Here is a 23571-nt window from a genome sequence, read left to right on the forward strand (position 1 = left end):
TACGATAATAATAATTAGATTTCTCAAACAGCAAAATATTCAATTAACACATATGCCTACGATTCTCTATATTCGTGGAAGACGTTAATATATGTTCTGCGAATAACACGTGTAAATCATTCTACTTATTAGAGTAATTGCTATAGGATAAGAAATGTTTCAAATGTATGTAACTGCACGATACAAAGAACGCAAAATACGCGTGGTATAATTATTACTCTCTCACAATCACTGATAGTCATTTGAAATCGTGAAATCTCTTCGTCGTCCAAGAGTTAATCAGTTTCTTTCACCTAAAGAATCTAACGTTCTTAAAACAACTCTTGTCCAGTATCCAAGCGAGTTATCTAACGCGTCACGAAATCGAAAATTCGTAAAAGTATTGAAAAACGGTAATCAGCTGATTGCGCCGGTATGGCGTAATTGTATGGAACAGTGTGTAATTTCGCGGTAGAAAGCATCACGGTGTAACTATATAAAACCAATCATAATTAACCAGTGACGGGAATTATTTTGTTACGCAATTGTAAAATGGCGTTACTGTGTGTTTATACCACTGTCCATAAAAATCAAGACGCTTCCACTTTTTATCAAAGTGTACGGATTAATAACAAGTTAATAATTCCAAGCGGTATTTACTACTTTCTTGAATCGAGCAGATTTTATTCGATATGCGGATTGTAAATACCGGTTTGAAAGAAAATCTCTCAGAAAGTGTTATTATATCGCAACCTGCATCCACGCCTACCGAAACCTGTAGCGAACTCTTAAAAATCAATTCCTTCGCCAGCAGACAGCGTACAACAGATGTGATTGTGATGGCAATTCGTTCGGAAAACCTTTGTTTAGAAATATCGTTGGCTATCGATATGGCGGGTGTTTAACGACGCTGTTCGTCGCGACGAATGGACCCGTTTATCGTTTGTGTTACACGCGACGCTCGCAATCTAGGCTGTGCCACATTGCGGGAATGTCAGAGGTTAACAGTTTTCTGCACGGGGAACCTTGAGGTATAAATTTCGTTGCGAAGGGAAACACGATCGTGCAGCAACGTACGCCGCGATATTTATCGCGACTTGTTCGACTTTCGAGCAATGCGCGCTGCTGCGAGTCGTTTGCCGAGATTCATTCGGCGCGATTTCAACTCTCAGGCTTGATGACGTAGAGTATCAGACTCGCGAAAGCGCGTTCGATCGGTATATTACCTTTCCTTCCCGATTTATGCATATATATTACATCGACGCGTTTCGAGTTAGTTGGTCAAACTCGTCTCTATATTACGTAGCTTCTCGGAAGTTTCTAATAATAATTCTCTACGCGTATGATCGATGCACGTACGACGATCGGTATACGAAGAAGCTGGTAGACAAATGGCTAAAGGTTAATCGCGGGCTGAGAAGGTTTATACAATAAGTTATCGAGCTTACTTCCGAGAGTTTCTAACGTGAATTTTTGGATGGGCGAAGTCACATGCAGGCTGTCTTGGTATTTTTCTGCGAAACGATGAATTTGCTAAATAATTGTTTTACGCGCAAAGTGTTTCATTCTTCAATAGTCTATATATTTCTAGGAATACCCGATCTTCAAACAGATCAACTTCTCCACACCGATCCAAGCTACCGACTGCGACAGGAACATAAACATGTCTGTGCGGTATGACATAATATCTGGCAACGAACGCGGTTTCTTTCACTTGGATCCAAAGAACGCTACCCTGTACCTCAAACGTCCGATCGATCTGGACGCCGAACGAAATCTACCATCCAACACTTTCGTTCTACAAATTCATGCTTCCCAAGTGGACAACCCCCTGAAGACAGCGGGTGCTCGCGTCGAGGTGGAAGTTCTAGACCTAAACGACAATCTTCCCGAATTCGAGGTGGACCTGTATAATATCAGCATCGTAGAGAATCTGCCGAATGGCTTCAGTGTGTTGCAAGTGATTGCGCGTGACAAGGACCAAGACGAGAATGGACAGTTCGATTACGAACTTCGAGATCCATCCGGTGCGTTCTCAGTCGACGCTAAATCCGGTTGGTTAACGGTGAAGGACCAGTCGGTTCTCGATCGAGAGAAGCGCGATCATCTACGAATGAAGGTCGTGGCGATCGAGAGAAAACCTAGCGTCGTTCTACGCAACGGGTCGCGGAAAATGGATGGTTCTTCCGTGGACGTCGAGGTGACATTGCTCGACGCCAATGACAACAATCCGATCTTCGTGCCTGGCAATCTCTACGAGTTGGTTGCTAAAACGGACTATAAAGTGGGCACGGTGCTTGGCCAGGTGTACGCGGTCGATGACGACCTAGGTCCCAATGGCATGGTAAGATACAGATTGCAGAAACCGGGGAACTCGACGACTCGCACACCACCGTTTATGGTGGATGAAATCACCGGTATGATTACGGTCGCCGAGAGTCCGATCCTCGAGGGAAGGCACGCGATCTTCGTCGAGGCGGCGGATCAACCGGCGAATCCGAGCGAGAGGAGATTCTCCCTAGCTGTGGTTACTGTGGATGTTTTCAGATCGAATGGTGAGCTTTATTTGTTCGTAACGTGTAGCAAACTTGGGCATCATCGACTGGGCGAGTATCGACTAATCGAAACGAGATTAGGAGCTAAATGAAATTATTAATCAAAATTTTAATGTATTTCCTTAAACGAACGCTCCAAATCGAACAAATTAAACTGATTCTCGGAACTAACCGTATACACACTTGGACTTTATTTTAGATCTTTTACTTTTTATCCAAATCACGAAAATCTACCAATATTTCAAGAAACGCGCTTCATCGATCGTAGAAAAGCTACGTTTCGTATTAGAAGAATATTCTCCAAATGTCACACAAATATTTCCCATACGTCACAATCGATCATACTTTTGCCACGCGTGACAAAGAAAATCACGAAATATTTTCGTACGGACCGTTCCACGCTATGCTTCCAAGGTTTCAGGAAACTTTTATCGCGGCCGAAACGATTGGCGCCAATTTCCAGCGCAAACACGCGTCCCGCCGATCGTTGCACGTTTTCAGCGCGATTTGTCAAAAAATACAAAGTCCTCTTACACGTTTCTTCTTCGTCTTAGGGCCGGAATCGCTCGAGCCGGACTTCGTGGGGGCTCCTTATGAATTTTGGGTCGGTGCCAATGTGGCAGTCGGTACTAGCGTCGGTCAGATACGTTTGAACGACGCCGTAAAGACCAACGACCTGATCTACGATCTTTTACACAGCTACGAGGAGGGTGGTACGTATTTCGAAGAAATTAATTAATCAACAGGTGCGTTATTCGATGGTTCTCTCGCATTTTATATTTGTAAAATTAGATTTTCACTCTTGTTGTTATCCTTCTTTTTACTCTGTTAAACGGATACATTTTTTGGCTTTTAAAGTGTTAAAATTAAACGACGAGAAATAATTGAATTTCGATATTATTTATATGGAACGTTTTTTCAGTTCGTATCCGAAAAAGATGTTCTTCCCATTACGATATAATCCTTTCAACAAAAATAATGAAATATCAGTAGGAATATCGATACATCGATTCAACCAAAAATACATTACTAACCACTTAGCCACCGCTCTGTGTCCATTAATTCTCCGCTTTTGCATTCGACATCAACCAGCACTTAATAGCCCATCTCGAATCAATACCTTCCCCCGAATATTTCCAATATACCGAGAGTATCTGCAAACTTCCTTCTAGAATATCCAGAGGCGGTATAAAATTCGCGTTACGAAGAGTTAAAGCCGATAACTTTGATCTCGCCTAACGCCTAACGATCCAATAAGCTTCGCCTAACACGAAACGAAAGAGGACTGCTCCTCTCAGCCTAATACGCGACACATAGCGCATACATTCATGGAATTTTAGTCCCGTTTGCCGTGGAGGAGCGTTCGGGAACGATCACCGTAGTCGAGGAGATCGAACGATTCGATAGATTGACCTACGACTTCGAAGCGATCGTCACGGACGAGAGAGACCTCATGTTGATTACTAACGTGTCCATCCACGTGGTAGACCCTAACGACGAACGAGGCATCTTTACGAAGTAAGTAAAATTCTTCTGGTATATACGGACGACTTTTTAACGAGCCTCGAACGAAATGTAGGTTGGAATTTGGTTTTGTTTCTACGTAACGAGGAGGAACGGATATTTGCAGTGTTGATAGCGGATATACGTACAAACTTGTATTCGTTGTTCGTAACCTATTGGCAGACAGTTTTTTAGAACCGAGCAGTCAGTACGGTAAAGTATGGGAAGCGAAGAGTCTCAATAGAAATATAAAACGTAATTCCGATACTTGAAAGCTGTGGATTTAGAAAAATTAATTAGATTTATTTAGCTTTTAACTCCAGTCTTGTCTGCATTCACGCCCAGACATCTGTCTCGCGCTAGTCCTATGATTTAAACTGAATCGTTCAAATTTATTGGGAAATTCTACGCTATGTTTTGGATACTAGGACTTACTCTACGAAACGAAAGAATTTTTCATTTTAAACGTTCCTGTCCTCGCCAGGAACAGTGGCAAACTATCGATATTCCAACTTTGCCGTTTCGCAACATTTGCCTTTACAAAAATTCCAAAATAAAGTTAAAATCACTATCACCCTAAAGAATCTAAATTTTCTATGTTCTAATTATTAAAAACAAAATTCTCAAGCATTTATACGTATCAGGATGGTGCACCCCTTTAAAAATCATCAGCGAATTTCAACCGATAGACGAAAAAAGTGTCGTCTTTCGATTTTACTCGTTCCATTTCCAAGTTTAAAAGGGCAAAAGTCGTTGGCTCCGTGGATTTCTGTTTGCTTGTCGAAAAGTCGTCGACCGTTGATTGCAGGGGAACGACCACCGCTCCTTTGGTGTTCCACGCGAAGGAGAACGTAGCTGGTGCGTACATCGGGCAAGTGCTTCCCCAGAATGGAACCGGCGCGGCCACTGCTGGCACTCGGTTCTTTATCGTCAATCAGCAGGATGTACCCGACATCTCGATCACGGAGGATGGCGCCCTGTACGCGCCCAAGGGTCTCGATCGCGAGACGAGGCAGAATTACAGCATCACTGTGATTGCAGAGAGTCCACGCGGCGTCGGCGTCTTCCAAGTAAGTTCCCTCTTAGTAATTAATTTTACGTTCCAAGTTCCGTGGATGTTTAATATGGCGTAGAAGTGAGATTGTATGGCAGTGGCGCGTGGTTGTCGGCAAATGGCACTTAGCGAGATTTCTTGCGGATAGAGAATGTGAAAGGGAAGAAAGTGTCTTTGGTAGTTTAGTTAGAAATGTTTGCGTAGGATGATTGGTTTGGCTGAACATTTCCATAGGGTCAGTGAGTTTTTTGGGTGTTTTAGCGAGGAATTTTTGGCAAGTAGACATTCTTTACAGTTATGATAGTAACATAGCAATTTTTATAGAGTTTAGTCTCAAACAGCATAGAATATTATAGATTTTTATGCATTTATGGGAAATTGAAACGTACGAAGAGTGCATAGAATGTATAACGTCAAAAAATATTTAAAATGTCAAAAGTAAAATACATATTACGATATTTAGGAGGGTGAAAAAACGAATTTTCAGGGGTTTATCTTTACCTCGTTCCATACCTGGCGAGGCTATAAAATCGATTCTCGTCTACTCTCCGGCAGGTGCTCAGAATGTCACCCTCGAACCGTAATATGTTTGCGGATTCAACTTTTGGAATATTCGCTCGTGAAAGTTAATAGAAGTTCCAAGGACGTGGAGATGATGTTCAACAATTTTTAATTTAAAAATTCGAACGAAGGTCGCGTTTATGCGCTTGGTCCAAGGATCATTTTGTTGCAGATATATTTGGTGTTTCGTTTCATACACCATCGAGGACCTTCCAAATATTTAACCCAACGAGAGACAAATAAAATTTAAGCACTTATTTGCGCGACCTCTTTTATGTTTAGTACGAATATTAACATTATAACATTTATTCAGTTAGCGCGACGCATGCTGTACGAGTATTTAAATTCAAAGTACTACTTGCTTCGCTATTGTCCCGTGTTTCTGACACATAAATTAAAATCGCTTCCAAGGATAACGTTTATAACGCCTGTTTGTCGAACATATAAATTACGGTTTGTACATTTTCAACAAGAATTCCGTAAATGCGGAGTTTCTAATTTCGCTGATGTGAAATCGTAGGAAATATCAAATACGGCTGAGACAGAATTATTTGCAGTTTCCGATTAATCTTGATAAATCGATTCAATCGTATTCTTAAATTATTTAATATTCGCAAGTAAGGTAGTAGCAAGGCTATTAACAATGTGTTATTAATCTCTTTGTGACTTTTACAAGCGAACTTTGTGCGAATTCGTGGAACTTTATAACTCTTTGAAAAATGTAAGAAGAAGAATATCTTTTGAAGAAATTTGTTATATGGAAATGTTTAATATAGCGAATTTTACTGCAGGTCAGCGTGATCGTCCTCGACGAGAACGATCATGCGCCAAAATTCACAATGCCACTGTACGAGGGTCGAATTCTGGAGAACAGTCCAGCCGGAACAAAAGTGAACTTATCGATACCTATCGCGGCTACTGACAAAGACGAAGGCGTCAATCGGAACTTTGTCTTTAGCCTTCACGGCGAGGGAAGCGAACTATTTAGAATCCATCCAACTACGGGTTTAGTGTACTTCGAAGGAATCGATGACCGCACGCTAGACAGGGAAGTGAAAGCAAACTATAGTTTCACGATCGTTGCTAAAGACAGTGGTAAGTTTTCTTTTCTGCTAATAGCGAACGCCGAACTTAGAGCTTAGGAAAATTCAAAGAGATACAAACGAGAATTCTAAATATGTTTTTAACGTAGAAGGAAATTCTTGCGCTACTCGAACGTTACAGCTTTTAAGATTGTAAATCGTAGAAATCTAATAATAGTTTTAGAAACTCCTTTTAGGAACGTGTATGGTATTTAGTTGAAGTTTTAGACTAAAGTTGGCAAACCGTGTTCCACAGAAATTTACATTCGATCCTAAAATCTCCGCATAATCGAAAACGTCAGTATCGTCGGTCGTCAAAATTCGCAAAAAGTAAAAGAACTTTCACTTATAAACATTTTTCAAACTTTATCGAGACCACGTAATTAACAAACGAAAAGAATAGCGAATTTCTCTGAAACTTTCATGCAAAAATAGTACTTATCGAACATTCAAAAAAGATCGTGAGAATAATATTCCATTCTTCCTGCCTATTCATTTGATTTTTGCAGGCGGTTTAACATCCGAAGCGCGGCTGAAGATAATAGTAACCGACGTGAACGACAATCCTCCGAGTTTTATCCGAATGATCGTGCTCCCCGATCAAGGTGTTCGCGTGTCGAACGAACCCGATACCGAGGCATCGTTCGAGGGGAACGACGTGCTTGATACGAGCGAGCCCGGTGCCGGAAGTCAGCCACCGAACAGCCGTCGTTCGCCTCTTCTTCTCGTGCCAGAGAATGCGACCATCGGCGCGCCGATAATACGCCTGCTCGCGGAGGACAAGGACGAGGGAACAAACGCCGCGATAACGTACAGCCTGGGGAACGAGACGACTTCCGGAGACGGCGTAAAGTCACGACGACTCGACACCACCAACCGTAGATACTTTCATTTGGATCTAAGGTCGGCTGAAATATCAGTAGCCAGAGGACTTCCAGCTGAGAAGAGCATTCGTTTGTTCGTCCTAGCGAAAGATTCTGGACAACTATCTGACAATATCACCATAAGGATCCACGTGGTAGACGTGAACGATCATGCGCCGATCTTTGACAAGTCTTGGTATACTTTTGACGTGCCAGAAGGAAGTTACACTGGCTACAATTTGGGCGCTGTTCGAGCCATTGATGCAGACTTTGGAGTCAATGCAAACGTCAGTTACGAAGCTGTCTCCGGTAATGAGAACCTGGAAGATCCTGCGAACGTATCTAGGATCTTTAACGTTGCTCCTTACGAAGGAATAATTAGAGTCACTGGAGTTTTGGACAGGGAGACTGCAGCTACTCATCGTTTCGTGGTCATGGCTCGTGATAATGGCTCTCCAAGATTAAGTTCTACCGTGGAGGTAGAAGTGAACGTGTTGGATGTCAATGACAATCCACCTATGTTCTACAATTATCACGAAATCGAGAAGAATGAGAATGGAGATCTCGTACCGGTTTACCACGCATCGATCTTTGAAAACAGTCCTATTGGCAGTCAAGTGATCAAGGTATACGCTAATGATTCGGATTTTGCTGGAAATGGAAATGGGTTGATCCTCTTCGACTTGAGTCATCAAGGACAGCCTGAGAAGCAGTATTTTGCTATCGATAGTAAAGAAGGTGTCATCACGACGATTGCTAATCTGGATTATGAGACTAGGAAGAGTCATAGATTATTGATCACTGCTAGTGATTTAGGGTCCCCGGTCAGTCTGACATCCACCGCAGTCGTGATCGTTACCGTGTTGAATGTGGACGACGACGAGGAAGATGCGGAGAACGAGGTGCAGAAAACACCCTCTTTTAGACATCGGTATTACGAAGTAGAAGTCGAGGAGAACGTTCCGGTGCCGATTTTGGTCGCACAATTGGATCTAGCCGATGGTCAGCAAAGCGAACATATAAGGTATGCTAGTAGAACGCAACAGCGTATTTTTAAGCGTCAGGTACTCGCGAAGTGAATAATGCAAGGCTACCTTCCAGCGAGAAGGCTGTAAGGAACAGACCCCTATCTACCCTAAAGCTTCAAAATCACGTGCTAGCTCGAGCGATTCGACCACGTAGTATTCCATTACAGCCGATTATTAAAATTTCCAACAGATACAGCATCGTCGCAGATGACACGAAGGCGCGAGAACACTTCTCGATCGACCCAAAAAACGGCTCGTTGTACCTGATGACAGACGTGGACAGAGAGGTGAACGATCGATACGAGGCGAAGGTCAGGGTCGACAGGGTGAAGATAGGTCGCGGGATGTCCGTGATGATTTACCCGGTTGTTGGCGAAAGACTGAATGGTCTAGCACCTAACGAGGCCAGGGTCGTTGTCAGGGTGAAGGATGTTAACGACAATGCGCCCAGATTCAAATCAAAGGGTCGACCCATCCTCGCCGCGATACCTACCACTGCCCATTATGGGTATGAGGTTGTCAAAGTGGAGGTACGTCTACACGCGTGTTGTGTCCCATTGTGTGTGGTTCCGCTGTGAGCCTCCGTCGCTTTTGACTTCATTTCGCTTCTCTGTCTCTCTCTCTCTCTACTTTGCTTTTCATACACGTCGCGGAAGACGCCGCTTTCTTGTCCTTTAGCGTATCACGCTTTCTTTTGTTCTCCGGTCGTTTCGTTAATTTTTCTCTTCTTATTTATGCTTCTTTTGAAAGATCATTTTGTAAGGCATTGAACACAGAAGAGGGTCTCGGTGATAAGAAAGTTCCCGAATTTAGATAGTGCATTTGACAATGTCGATATACATCTTTTTTCCAACGATCGACGACATTCTGATGTTCCAAATTAATTCGACTACATATGTCCGATCCTTTTTGCGATGCTTTACAAAATAATATCATTTTCGGAACGGCATGTCCTTCTATTCCTCCCTCCGTAAGCTCTCACGCCATCAGGAACATTCGAATAACAGATGCATAAGAAAAGTCGAATAAACCGATTAATCACTCGGCCAGGCAGAAGACCCGGACGAGGGAGCAAACGCCGAGATCCGGTATCAAATTCTCGGACGGGAGGACGCGCCACGATTTGCCATTGACCCACTGAGCGGTCAAGTACGATCCGTGGCGAGCTTTGGCCGTGACACTGGACGCGTTTTCGGCTTCGACGTGAAGGCCACCGACAGAAGGGGCGCCGAAAATGGTCGCAGCAGTATCGCCAATGTCTTTGTAAGTCTTGCTCTTTCTCTCTCTCTTGTGCTTTGGCATTGCGTTCCATCCGACTCTCTTAATTATCTGTCGTTGGAATTCGAGGTACAGCAAAAGTTAATTTCCCCGTGAAGAAGACGAGGTTTCCCTGTCTCAAATTGTTCAAAACTCGTCTGTCTCTTGTCGCGTTATCTAACCGTATGGTTTGTTCCAAGGTGTACGTGTTGGATGATCAGAAACAAGTCGTGATGGTTGTTGGTCAGAGACCCATTGATATCGAGCCGCAATTGGAGAACATCACCTCGTGAGTATTTATACATGTATTTATTGTAAAAGAGTTGAAGCGTTTGTTATCGAATAACGATTTTCTTGTGATTTATCGTATTTCTGAAAATGAGGGTGTCCCGAGAAGAGTAGGAGGAATGGCCACTGCTGCAGTAACGCTTGCTTAAATTCTAATAAATCAGGATACCGATTGATCATGAAACACGCAGTAATCGTATTCCAGGAATTTGATAAAGAAACTCGGAGAAAAGGAACAGATTTAAGGAGAGCAAGTAGGAAAGATGTTGTATGTTACCGTCTTTGTCGATGAATTTACGTTACGCTCAAGAAACTGAATAGCGAGAAGTTAGTTTCGGTAGATCGCTAAAATTTAAGCGAGACGATTGTATTGGAATTTAAGCGAGTGTTACACCGATTATATTTGTAAATTTTTCATACAAGGTATGTTTCTTCGATACCGATACAACGTTAGGCTATCTTTAATTTAATTTAGAATACTACAAAATGTGACTGGTTTGGACGTTCGAGTGAGGAAGCTAGAGCCACACATCGAAAGGAATCTGATCGATGCTACGTCGTAAGCGATTCGAACATTATTCAATCTTAAAATTAAACGTGAAACTTCGCTCTATGTATTAATCTATATTTTTTATTTGTAGCACCGATGTTTACCTTTATGCGATCGATCCTCATTTAAATGTCATGATAGATATGGATACACTGCACGAGTAAGTAAACCTTAAATTTTAACGAATCGTTTTACCATTGATAAAACCAAAATCATGGTAACAAAGATAATTACGAAACAAAATTACATCGTGTTTTGCTACCATGATAACGTAAAGATATCTAAAGAAGTATATAGATTCGTAAACGAATAATGGAAATACGTGAGATGTGCGCGAAAGCACAATTCCACTGTCAAGCGGTGATTTTGTTGTTAATTAATTACATGCCGCGCACGGACATGTTCTTTCAGCGTGTTCAACACGAAGAAAACGGAGATCAAGCGCGAGTTGGACGAGTACGGCGTCCTGGACATTGCCGGAAGCTCTCCGCGTCGGGGTAATCATCGTTACCTTCTATCTACCCTGGAAGTGGGTGCGGTAGTGCTTGGCTGTGTCGTCTTTGTCGGTGCCCTTGTTACTGCACTCTGCGTTACATGCGTTCGCAGAAATAAACGGTACGGCGTACAAAATTTAACTCCGGTTTAGGCGTTAAAGTATATTTCGTAAAAATAGCATCGAGGAATTGTTTTCATTAAAGACCAGCGATTTTAGTTTTAAAACATGATTTAGCACAGCGATACACAGAACAGAAATGGGAACTGTATGCAAAAGAGACAGGGGCGGTGAATTATTGACACGCGTGCGATAACGTTTCGATACTTTTAACGTGAAACGATATATTATTTATTACCGTCAGGGCAAGCTAGAGTAGAGAATTCAAATTTAAGAGAAATATTACTCATTTTTTAAACGGATCCATTTTACAAATCTATATCAGTCTTGCCAGAAGTATCTGTGTATACGTTTGACGACTACTAAAACAAAAGGTCTGAAACGCGTCATTTTTATAAATTTGATAATTTTATCGTTAATTGTCACACCGAATTTCCTAGAAAAACATGTTTATCGATCTTAACTTGCTACATCCGCTACCCGAATACCGGGCAATCGAATAGCAGTCAATCCTGGAAACGTAGTTATCCGAAATTCATTGGTTAGTCGCAGACGTCGGGAGAAAGCGATGTTCTCGACCACCAGTCCGATTGGATTCGCTTTGGCAGATCCGGCCGCCACGCTACAGAAGCCGCCTTTGTTCCCGACCTTCGTCGATGGCCTTCATTACGACCCTGAACCGTTCTGCACTGACATGCCGAGGCGACAGAGCATCTGTGAGCACGGAGCCAATTGTGCCCGCTTCCACGCGTAAGTCTATTAATCGACGTAAACCGTTTCTCGTCACGAGGGGCTCCACGATACTTTATCGCCAACCGTATTAAATCGTTTGAGCGCGGCTGAGCAGAATCGCGTCGCGTTTCTGGACGACTCGTCCAGACCTTGCGATTCTTCGTCGAAGCTGGATACGCCATGCTGCCTCGTATTTCACGCCTGCGAGCTTTTTACTCTCAATTTATGTTAGTGCATCCTCGTTGCGTTGTATCGAATTGAAGAAATGAATCGGGGGGACACGTAGAAAAAATAGCAACAAGATACTTTTTAAACAGAGGTTTGGAATACTGTGAGGAATGCAAAATCATCGACCATATTCTACGTCGTATCGAAGATTACAGAAACATTAAGTGTAGATTCTTTTGATTTTTTAAATAGAATCTGGATGGAAAAGGGTATAACGAAAGAATCGTTGACACGAATAAATGTGAAATTTGATGCAGAAGACGTAAAAAATAAGCGTAGTATTGACTTTATGCGATAGTAGTCGTAGCATGTAGTATAGCCCGTTTATGGCCAGACCGCTTCTGATCGCTCGGTTAACTACAAGCGTGCTATAAACATATGTCCGTATGGATCGATACCGCGCAATAAAGGATGCTATAGTTGCTATATTAGTTACTAAATTAATGAAAAGAAAATTATATTAGCTTTCAACGTATATTTCATTTTAAACTATAAACGTGGCGCTCAAGCGATTTAAATATGCAATTAAAGTATCATACAGTGCTGCCTGCCGTATTTACCGATCAAATTCCTTGAAGCATGTTTTATAAAGGTGTGAAACTTGCGCGACAGTGCATTAAACGTATAAGTAGTTTTTATAAAACGCAGAGAGCAAAAGATAAGTTTCCGAAGTAATTTCAATTCCATCTTTACGCAACTATCGTATAAAACGAAACGAAAAAAAAAAGAAAAAAAGGAAAAAATCAAAAAGTTCCATTTGCTACGCGTATCAAGATATTAAAATCTTTCTATAAAAACTAACTAACAAAATCCTTTCTACGCGACAGGATCAAAATTCAACAAGCACAAACAAATACCGCAACACGTTTCGATCACGACACGCTATCCCCAGTACTCGCAATTATCTTTCAAACCTTACCAACTAACCCGATACCTGCCCTATCGTTCGCAACTAACAAACGATCCAATCAGAAGAACCATGATCCCAAATTAAACACCAAAACCAATCAGCGATTTCCTCGCAACGCCGTTTTCAATCAAGTAGCGACAACCACAGGTTCGATCCTTAACCTCGCATCCATTTGAACGTGGCCTGAAATTTCAGTGAACGCGAACAACACACGGCTCGCCGTGGAATCGAACAAAGCCGCGACAGAAAGGTATGCATTTATTATGAAAACGAAATTCCAGCCTGAAAAGCTGGTCGGCAAGGTTGGTCAGCGAATATAGGGAATACTGTATCAGGGAATTCCCATATGTTTCGCGATGTCGATGCTAGAGAGGCAAGGGGGTGGTTGCAGGATGGGCGGTTGTAGTAAGCACGCCGGAAGGACGACAGGGACCCCGAAAGGACTCGAGGCATCCGCGACGTCCTTGCATTCCAGTGGTCAGGATTCTGGGATCGTGGCGCGCGCCTCCTGCCACTGCAGTCACTCGTCGAGCCCCTCCAGCGGCGAGAGCAGCAAGTAAGTCGAATTACTTACGGGGCTATTTGTGCTATCTAAATCGAAAAGAGGTTTCGAACGGATCGATTCAACCGTTTGGTCGCTATTCTTATCGAGGTGAAATAAATGATGACCGGAAGTGGGCTGCTGCGCAAAATTTTCGATGAGACGAGAGGGCTGTTTACTGTTCCTTTCGATTTCGTGGTGTAGTAGGAGCGTCGAGCTACAGGCAAATCTTTTATCCGTGAAATCTGTTCTTTTGGGTTTTTGCGAAGTTCTTGCGACTAAAAGGACGTGCAAGCAAATGGTTAAAATTTGTAAAAGTTGCACGATATTTCTAGTTCGAAACTGTTGTTACGCGAACAGATCTAAATTAAAATGACTAAAAAGGATTTTAACAGGCATTTTGTATTCGTTATTTATTTAGGTTTAGGTGATTCACATCGTATATTTGCTTAGGCGAATGTAAATAATTTCATCGCTCAATGTATCTTACTAATTTCATCGATCATCCTAATATTCTAAAACTGATTTTTCAAACTTTTATCCTGCTATTAGAAAAGAAGAAATTCAAATCCCTTTACACTTATAATTTTCTCCTTACGCTTGTAATCTTGCGAAGCTTCTGTTAAATATAATAGTTAATTCCATGCGTGTAACATATGCAAATATTAATATCGTAGTTCTAATAATTCTAACAGCGTTTAGGATCGTTTCTCTTATGTTCTGTCTATTATTTATCTATCAAATCTATTCAGCTTTATAAAACTTCTTAAAGCCAACTAGGAACGAAACGGTTAACCTGATGCAGCGATCCTTGTCGATCCCACGATTCTCGCTTCTAAAACCCTGTTCATATAAATTCTAACATCCCATCAAACATACACCCACACACACCATTTCATCTTCTACGGATAAATTCAATAATACGTTGTAAGTATTAATACATAATAAGTATCAAGATCAGCAAGCAAGATCAGCTTTCTATTATTTTTTCGTGGTGGTTTCAATTTCATGCTTGATCGGTCAATAAAACGCGAAGGAAGAAAATAACAACGTATATTTTAACTCTCGATGGCTATGATCGGTTCATTTGTGATCTGAACGCTTAAAGAAACAAAGAAACGCAACATCGGTACTTTAATTAATTTTTTCCACTTGCATTCCCGGATGTTTCCTCTTCACAGCGGGTACGAGGACTCTCTGAAATCTCTGCAGCGTCGCGAAAGGGGCAACGACATGTCCCGTAGTAATCACGAGATCTCGAACGTGATTGGAAGACGTGGGAATCAAGCCACCTCGAAGAGACGACAACGGTTCAACTCGTTCTCGAACGGGGAATCCGTTTACTCGCAGGAGATGACGTTGCAGAGGGAGCAGCGTTGCTGCGTCGGAACGGAGAAGAGGCGAAAGAACGACGGGATGACTCGCGAACATCGGCGTGCACATTCCGAGGCGGAAAACAATATCACCGAGACGGTGATACACGAACATCCCGGAACCGAGATCTCGCTGTCTAGCTCTTTGCAAAATACGTCCACCCTTCACGGTGGTAAGTTCCTTTCGATGGCCTTCAACAGACCTATCTCGTCTTTTGAAATTTTGGAAAGTGGTAATTTAAAAATTATTATTATTATAGACTATTAGTAACATTATATATTTTAACAGCGATTATAAAAGTCGTTAGCGTTTTTTCCCTAAGTGACAGATTTCTGAGAAACGTAGAAGGGAATTAAGTTTTACTATTTCGAAACGAGTTTACATAATACATTATAATATATTACATACATAATTACATAATAATAGTAATACATTACATAGGCTATCTCGGAATTAGCGATTCTATACTATAAAAGAGGATAAAATAAAATTTTAAAGTTCGTCACGTTTATTCACAGGCCTGTCAAGATCTACCCACATGTTGTATTAACGACAAACGAGACTTATCGAAGGGAGGACTTCCAACGAGGAGCAAGATTGTAGCCTTCGTGGCCATGAGTTTTTCTTACTGTCCATACCGTTGTTCGTGACTGGTCCACGGTTTTGTTAGGTGTCTCCGGTTTAACGAGCAATAAGATTAATTCCCTTTAACTGTCACTACCGCGTTGCAGTTATTTCGGAACAGGGATTTCGTACGACTGAGAAGAGTTGTATCTTCAAGAAGTTACCAATTAACGAAACGCCTAGATAGGAAAAAAGCATTTCCAATTAGCGAGCTACTTTTCTCTTGCGCGTGAAATTGTGTCATCTCGTTACCAAAGTACTCGTCGTTGATTCGAAAATCGTTCATTTATGTAAATACGCTAGAAGCTCTGTCGGTACTTTGAGATCCTTTATTACTTTATTATCGTTATTATCGTTATTATCGTTTCTTGCTTCTATCTTTTCTACGTTCTTCCTGCTATTTATCGTGTTCTTTTTATATGTAAATCTTTTATGTACAGTACGCTATATGTTTTACGTTGGAAATGCGAATATCGTGTATCAAAATCTTGTATAGTTGTCTTTCTTGTTAGAAAGAGATTGTGTGTGTAATTGTATTTTGTCATGATCATCTTATGGCGGAATATTTATTTCAGAAACACATGGAAAATATTTCAGTCGAAGAAAGTGTGGTGATTTAAAAAATTATTATTAGATATGTATATAAAGAAAGTTTCTATTTTGTACATATAGATTCGTAAGCAAAATGAGAAAAACAGATTTTCGATATAAATATTATTAGATAATCAAAAAATTTCCTTTAATAGGAAATTTATACTAAATTTCTATGGCTAGCTTTAATCTTTCTTAGGTCTGGCAAATCCCGAATTTCCAATGAAAAATTAAATTGTTCTTATATGTACATAGTGTTTCTCCGTTTTTCAAGTAAATAATCAGCTTCTCATTTTGACGTAGCTGTGCCTTGTGAATACGCGAACTTTCCAACGTCCGTTAGTTACTATCATCAAGTGCATTCCCCATATTTAACGTGATTGTAAGAAGATGTAACATATGTATGTATGTAATAATAATGTATAATTTATATCGCGGCCCAAGTTAGGGAAAATAACTCTGTTATAAATCGTTAATAAAGGCAATTACATTAAAACGATGTTCGAACTTCAATCTTCTTTCGTCGGAAATGTTTTCCGCCACAAATTATAGTTTTTTTACTTAGAATCGATAGCCTCTCGTGTTGCGAGAGAAACCTGCTTTTTACAGTTATCATTTGTCTACTGTTTATCATTGATCGACAAGAAGACGTTTCGTTTTCTTCGATAATTTACACTTGGATTTTTTAGAAACAGAATCCTTTTTTATAATTGGAATTGTACTAGAAATTGATATTTGCGCTCAGCTTTTTCTAAAATTCTTAATCTTGTTAATCTTGTTAATCTTAACAATCACGTCCATTGTTTTTTAATTTACGGAATCGACCAGTACGGTTTTTAAGCGATTCGCTTATTAGTAGTATGGTCAAGTACACGGCAAGCAAGTTTTGGAATATTTATGAAACTACAAATCGCAGTGAAGTTATGGTTAAGATCAAGATCGGTACATCGATCGTTCTTATCTCGATTACATTATGCCGTATGCAATCGTAAAAAGAAAAATACAAGCCTATATTTTTTAGAGAAGTACTGCTTAAGCAGTAAGTAAGCGAACGTAACTAACAGGTATGCTATTCAGTTATTTAGCGGTATCGTTCGTCAAAGTCCATCCATCTAATATCTAATATCTCCGGTTTTCGGACAAGGCTGTACTAGATAGCCTTATCTAGGCATGACTCGCGACAAAAAGCATACTTTTACCTTCACCTTTGGTTCTTATACCATTATTTTGGCCTAACATCCATTTTCCAGTCGATTTTTCTTTCATTCAGTCCTGTCCTCTTCCCTCCTTCCAAACTGAACTGCGGAACAGCCCTCGATATCTTTAAATGTCATTTGTTAACCCTTTCGTTCTCAATGCCGACTTTAGACGCAGTCTAGAAATAGGTTCTAAGTAATGGTACCGGCTATAGTTATCGCCAGGCTGTGAATGTGTATGTATTTATGGGAAGCGTAAAGGTGCAACGATGCAGATAATGTTCGTAACACGCAAAAATATATCCAATTATAACATTTATCGAACGAAACAAATCTCTGCCGAGATTCCTCTTCCCTGGATTTTTCTTGCACAAATTTTGCATCGATATGTGCGGTCCAATCTTCGGACACGTTGTTAATCTTAAAAACGCTAAAATCTCACGATTAATTTCATACTGGCCAGGCGGAATTTTCATCGTGACGATCTTGTCACACGTTCTTACGTACGTACCAAAGAAAGTGACCTTCACGGTGGTAGAGCGTAATCAGCGATAGGATAGGACTTTGGCACCTCAGGAATCTCTTAGACCGCGAGATCAAAGCAGCGTGGGTGTTTTAATTACAGGCAAATGAGTCGAACGCGTAGATTCCTGGTGTTCGGTGTCATCGATATATCGCTGTTCAATGGGCCTTGAGTCTATCGCAACGCGGCTCATTTGCAGCCGCGTTCTAGGTCTCCTTCCGAACGCGAAGGATGCAAAGGAGGTATAGACTTTGCGACACTGGCATTGAGAGAGCTTCGCGAATTCTACAGTCGTACTACGGATAAAGGCGAATCGGTAACGAGAAGAAAGAAAAGTCTTTCACGAAATCGTTCGCTATCCTACCAACGTCTATTATATTATAAATTTTTACGAGCAATCGCGAAAACCGATCAGCTTTTACGAACTATTTTGCTATTGTGTGCAGCAGATGTGGGTTTCGTAAGAGAACGAATCTGGAAGAACTATGGATAGATATTTGTTTCGATCAAAATAAATATTCTTAATAGATATAAGATTCCGCAGATTTATAGAATATTTGAATATTTGGAAATTGATCGAGTTGAAAGAATGGCAAACTATCGCGAAACCACTCGTGAGTCGTGACAATGAAATCAATTTTCCTTGTTACCAAAGCAAATTGTGCTCACGCGTGATAGCAAATTCCCAAATTCTGATTATCGCGACTTATATGGAAATTGCGACGATTACCTATCGGGTGTAATAGAAAGCACGAAACACTTGTTTTACACAATGTGGTCGTGCTGTCCTTCGGTTCACGTGACAATCGTCCTTGACATCCTTTGATTCGGCTCGACGCGTGGATGGAACAATTAGAACTAGTCCTATCTCATTTGCGGATGATTTACTCGATCTCTTGTTAGAGCCTTTCTAAGAATTAGCACTTGAAGGACCCGTACTTTCAGCAGTACCATCGTAGAGTCTTTTCTACTTATTTTACCCTTTCTCTTACTTAACTTCTTCGGGATTCGACCGACCGACCCTCGACGTATTACTCGTGGCTTACTTAAAGCGCAATGAATGTTATCGAAATAAACTTTTATTCGGATAATAATTCAAATAAAACTTTCGTTTTATTTATTATTTGCTGTGTTGCTTTATAACACGAGAAACATAATAGCAAGTAATATTATTTGAATAACAATATTTTTGGAAAATAAATTACGTACACAGGTTAGGTTGGATACAGTTGGCGAGAAGAATGGGGTTGTACGTTCGTGCAGAGAGTTTCAAAAACAGAGAGCGGATACTCGCAGTTGTTGCAGTGATAAACGATCGTACTTAGGAAGTTCTTTTCTTTTTCTTTCGGTAATTAGGAAAGACTGTGTGGGTATTTGTTGGAGGATCGTGAGTGTAATTGGCAAGGATGAGATTTTAGAGGCAGGTGTGCTTGTAAAACTAATATATTAACGCTTCCTCGGCCAGATTTTCGTAAGAAGTAAAATCATATCTACGTAATCTATAACACGGAATAAATAGTATTTCAGAAAGTAAAAGAGATACGGACTGCATAAATCATGGACTGGAAGAGCGATATACGTCAAGAAAGTTCAAATGTTACCTTTAAACGTATGGAGACGCGTTCCTTCGGCATTCCTTTAACCAAATCATCCCTATACGTTAACCCGGCGCCGGAGACGAAAAAAACACGTGCAAAAAGCAAAGGGATAGTTGCGAGCAAGTGAAAAGTCACGAGACGAGTTTGCAGTCAGCCGGAAAAAGCTGGCCCCTTTGGGATTACCCTGTTTCGGATCGTAAATCATTCCCGAAGGACGCGAGGACGAAGAGCTCGCGGTGCTTTCTGAGTGGAATATTGCGGCTCGAGTGAAAATTGCGTAGAAATTTGTCGGTAGCTTGATTTATTGAACGCGATCAAACCTTCCAGGGTTAAAAAACTAGGAAATAAAGTTTCAAACTGACATAAAGATTAATCGTTTCTTGCCTCATCCTGTATCAATCGTTAAAGAATACTTCGACGTAAGAGTAATATATTTCTAAGCATTTCTTCTATTAATCGTGAAAATTTCTACCAAAATGTTTGGTTTTACGTAAAGTTCCTGTGTCACTGTGACCATAGTCAAACTGGTAAAACAAACGTTTTAAAAAAAAGATACAGCGCTCTCACGCGATATTCGCGCAATTTTTCATAATTGACGATTGAAGTAATTTACGCATTGGTAAATTATATTACACGTATAAATTATAATTATAATCAGTATATTACGTTTCATTGATCGGATCAACATTGACCTCCGCGTTAATCGAACGAAATAAAATATATTCTCTTCGAACGAACGATCAGATTTCAATATTCTCTCTTCGTTAGACTTAGTTAGTGGATTTAATTTTAATTAAACGAATGCAAAATGGTATGCACAAGGCATCAAGGATTAACACCACGCGTCGTTGATCATAGTCGTGTTCAATACCAATCGAAACCTTGCTCCTTCGATATTGGTTCAAGCACATCATTAACGTGATCGGACAATAAGCTCGAATCTCATCATAGCTGATGCATCGGATGCGTGTTTCGAGCGTATCAGGTATATTCCACAGAAGCAAGTATCGATGTGAGAACGCTTCTATGCGATGGACAACGCCTCGTGGCGTTGATTGCTATATTCTCTGGCTCCATAGGATTGCATTTGCGATTTAGATTTGGCATTCTGACTATTGTTGGAATTGGCATATCCTTTTATAAATGTCGATCAATCATAGATTTTTTGTATACGCATAGATTTGTTTTGGACGAATTATTTTATTATAGAGAGTACGTAGAATCCATAGCGAATCATGAAAATTATAAGGAATTTGTTATACGAAAGAGAACATGATTTCTTTTGTAAGATATATTATATCACACAATAGTCAAATCTTATCTAAGGAAAAGATTTGTGTTCCATGTTACCCTACATTCCCCTATACATATAGAAACGCGAGAGATAAAATAAATAACCTTTCAATATTATTTCAATATTATTCAATATTCAATATAATTTCAATATTAAATAAAAATGAAATAACGATAATAATTCGCGGATCAATCACACAAAATTATTTCATTTTCGAATCATATGGCACTCTCGAAGACCTCGTATCCATCGGTACATTCTTCTTGAAGAATCAAATTTCTACGCGATATCACACATACCAGATTACTCTAACATTCTTTGAATTTCTCATCAATTGTTACTAATGTTTCGGTATAAGCGAATTCTCACTCTCACGCTTCAGATATCAATGGAAAGTTTGACCGCAAGACGTCTCGGTGTCTCTTCATTGGACACGTGGTTTACCGCGCGTCGCGATTCCCGTCTCGATGCTTCGGAGGAAATGAGTTTTAACCGGTCGATCGGATCGAAACGAATCGAATTACGGAACGCTTAACAGGATCGCGACGAGGTGTCGACTGGCTTCAAAGGAAGACGATTAAGGGGGTAACCTTGGCCTCGGGGAGAAAGATCCCACGGGATCCCTGGGAACCGATATATTGGCAAAGGGGTTGCACGTAGGCGGGAAACGGCTGAAACACACGGAACCAGGATCGATAGGGGTGGGGTCGATGGAAAGTCGGAAGCTCGCCCTTGCTGCCGTCACGGAATAAGTAGCTAATATTTCACCGGAGTATTCGAATAACGTCTCGTGGAAAGACGGCATCTTGAAAACCGAGACGATGTCGTCGAACACGTGGCATTTCAAAGAAGAAGACAAGAAACTCTAAGGAAGAAAGGAAGGAAGGTTGCAACCTTCAATTCGATCTGAAAAGCCGCTCGAAAAATCCTTCGTGGCTTAATATCCGTACTGCTCCTCTGGCTTAAGGATCGACTCAAACTGGCCGTCTCAACAGCTCGCTGAATTTTTTATCGAGTCCCCGTTTTTCCGCTCTGTCGATCCATGCACCGAGCACGAGCATCGATTTCGTAGCCAAGCCACGGAACTTTTTGTTTGTTCTCTCATCAACTGCGAGGAAGAAAAGCGATAGAATGGTTTATAGGAATAGCTTGATATGGCTAGCTTTAACGCGAAGATGAAATGTTGCGAAATTGACCGGCGAACATGACTGGTTCGTATGCAAATCGATACATCCAGATACGAATAAAGGAAATTTTTCACCCCTCCTCTGAACGTTTCGTCTATCCATTTATTTTGTCGCTTGCAATTTGCAAGGAACTCGAAACATTTGAATAATGTTCCAAGACGTTAGTGCCCCCGAGACAAGACGAAATCACTTGGCCACGATGCAGACAGCCTTCGATTTTAGCTGAGGGGCATCGAAAGACTTACCAAGAACCTGACCTCTGTTTCTGTTCCGTTCGAGGGGTGGATTTACAATAGAGGCTGAGGGCCTGGTTTCTATTGCGATCACTTTTAATTTTGTTTTCCTCTGTCCCGAACCAAGATGGTTTACGTTCCGCGGAAAGAAAATATTCCAAGATCTTAGAGCATCCTTGACATCTCCAGGAATTAACTTCGTTTCATCTTACGATTCGTCGCATTTCATCTCCATCGATCTCTTTTAGCATTCGTTTCTTCGGCATTTTCGGTTTCCGGTCGCTTTGCCGCGAATATATCGATATACGTATGTGATCGTGATCATTGATACGAATAGTTAGAATGTGTTCATTTGTGGTTTTGTTTGCAGGAATTATGAATGAGAAAAAGGGAAATGTGTTGTTGTAAGTTGTAAAGTTTCTCCACTAGAATAACGCTCTTTATGAAAAAAAGCAACAAAGTAGAATTTATTCGTTCCAATGATACGTGGAAAGTGATCTTGTAAGTCTAAATTATCGTACTTTAGTACCTGACAAATTAGTTAGAGTAATATTAAGAAGTACCAATTATTAAATTAATCAGAATAAATTTATCGTAATATCAACAACAATATATTTGTGGCATTCGCAATATATATCATTACATTAATGCATGATAGTTTGCAGGAATGGGAATGAAGAACGAGTGATACGATCTTTATTAAACGAGTATGGATATAACATCGAATGTACACCTCTTCTATTTACAATTAATAGGAAAATGGTTTAATTAGAATATCGTCACTAGTCTGAATTTAGCTACAAATTACAAATCGGTACTTTTAATATCACAGCATTGTCCTAGTTACATTGCACATACTATATAATTCTTGGCACAAAAATAGTAGAAGAAACTTGAACAGAGGAGACAAGGACAGTATGCAAGACGAAGATAATTAAAAGACGACGATCGTGTGTTATAAAAAAATTGTCTATAGCCTTTGTACAAATGTACTGTAATACTGTTTATTGGTATCTATTCCAGGTATTCTTTCTGTCATTCTCATTCGATCGTCACAAATGGCTCTAGAAAGAAATATGCTAAGATGAAGCTGTGCTAGCTTGATATATAGTAGCAAGGTTAATTGTCTCGGCCGGATATACTCGTCATTCAAAATTTATATCGCGAAGTTACGTTGAGCGCGTGCTGTCCTGAGAAGCGACTACGA

The 23571-nt window shown here is 40.6% G+C and overlaps 1 protein-coding gene across 3 annotated transcripts in view; it reads left to right on the forward strand.

Annotated features, from left to right (window-relative positions):
* Positions 1–16816, forward strand: part of LOC100750061 (cadherin-89D) — a 37679-nt gene extending 20863 nt beyond the window's left edge. For 2 of the 3 annotated variants that reach the window (XM_024366816.2, XM_033320230.1), the window contains exons 8-24: positions 1571–2534; positions 3089–3247; positions 3875–4052; positions 4846–5107; positions 6444–6747; positions 7244–8621; positions 8816–9155; positions 9676–9888; positions 10083–10171; positions 10646–10729; positions 10812–10880; positions 11132–11335; positions 11880–12083; positions 13399–13453; positions 13539–13759; positions 14926–15290; positions 15637–16816. In XM_024366816.2, the coding sequence (XP_024222584.1) occupies positions 1571–2534; positions 3089–3247; positions 3875–4052; positions 4846–5107; positions 6444–6747; positions 7244–8621; positions 8816–9155; positions 9676–9888; positions 10083–10171; positions 10646–10729; positions 10812–10880; positions 11132–11335; positions 11880–12083; positions 13399–13453; positions 13539–13759; positions 14926–15290; positions 15637–15668 (5121 nt within the window). In that variant the 3' untranslated portion in view covers positions 15669–16816. The remainder of the gene's footprint in view (positions 1–1570; positions 2535–3088; positions 3248–3874; positions 4053–4845; positions 5108–6443; positions 6748–7243; positions 8622–8815; positions 9156–9675; positions 9889–10082; positions 10172–10645; positions 10730–10811; positions 10881–11131; positions 11336–11879; positions 12084–13398; positions 13454–13538; positions 13760–14925; positions 15291–15636) is intronic. The other variant, XM_033320233.1, reaches the window with a different exon arrangement.
* Positions 16817–23571: the final 6755 nt, after the last annotated feature.

The sequence above is a fragment of the Bombus impatiens genome, unplaced genomic scaffold (genome assembly GCF_000188095.3).
Source record: "Bombus impatiens unplaced genomic scaffold, BIMP_2.2 scf_0020, whole genome shotgun sequence".
Lineage (NCBI taxonomy): Eukaryota > Metazoa > Arthropoda > Insecta > Hymenoptera > Apidae > Bombus > Bombus impatiens.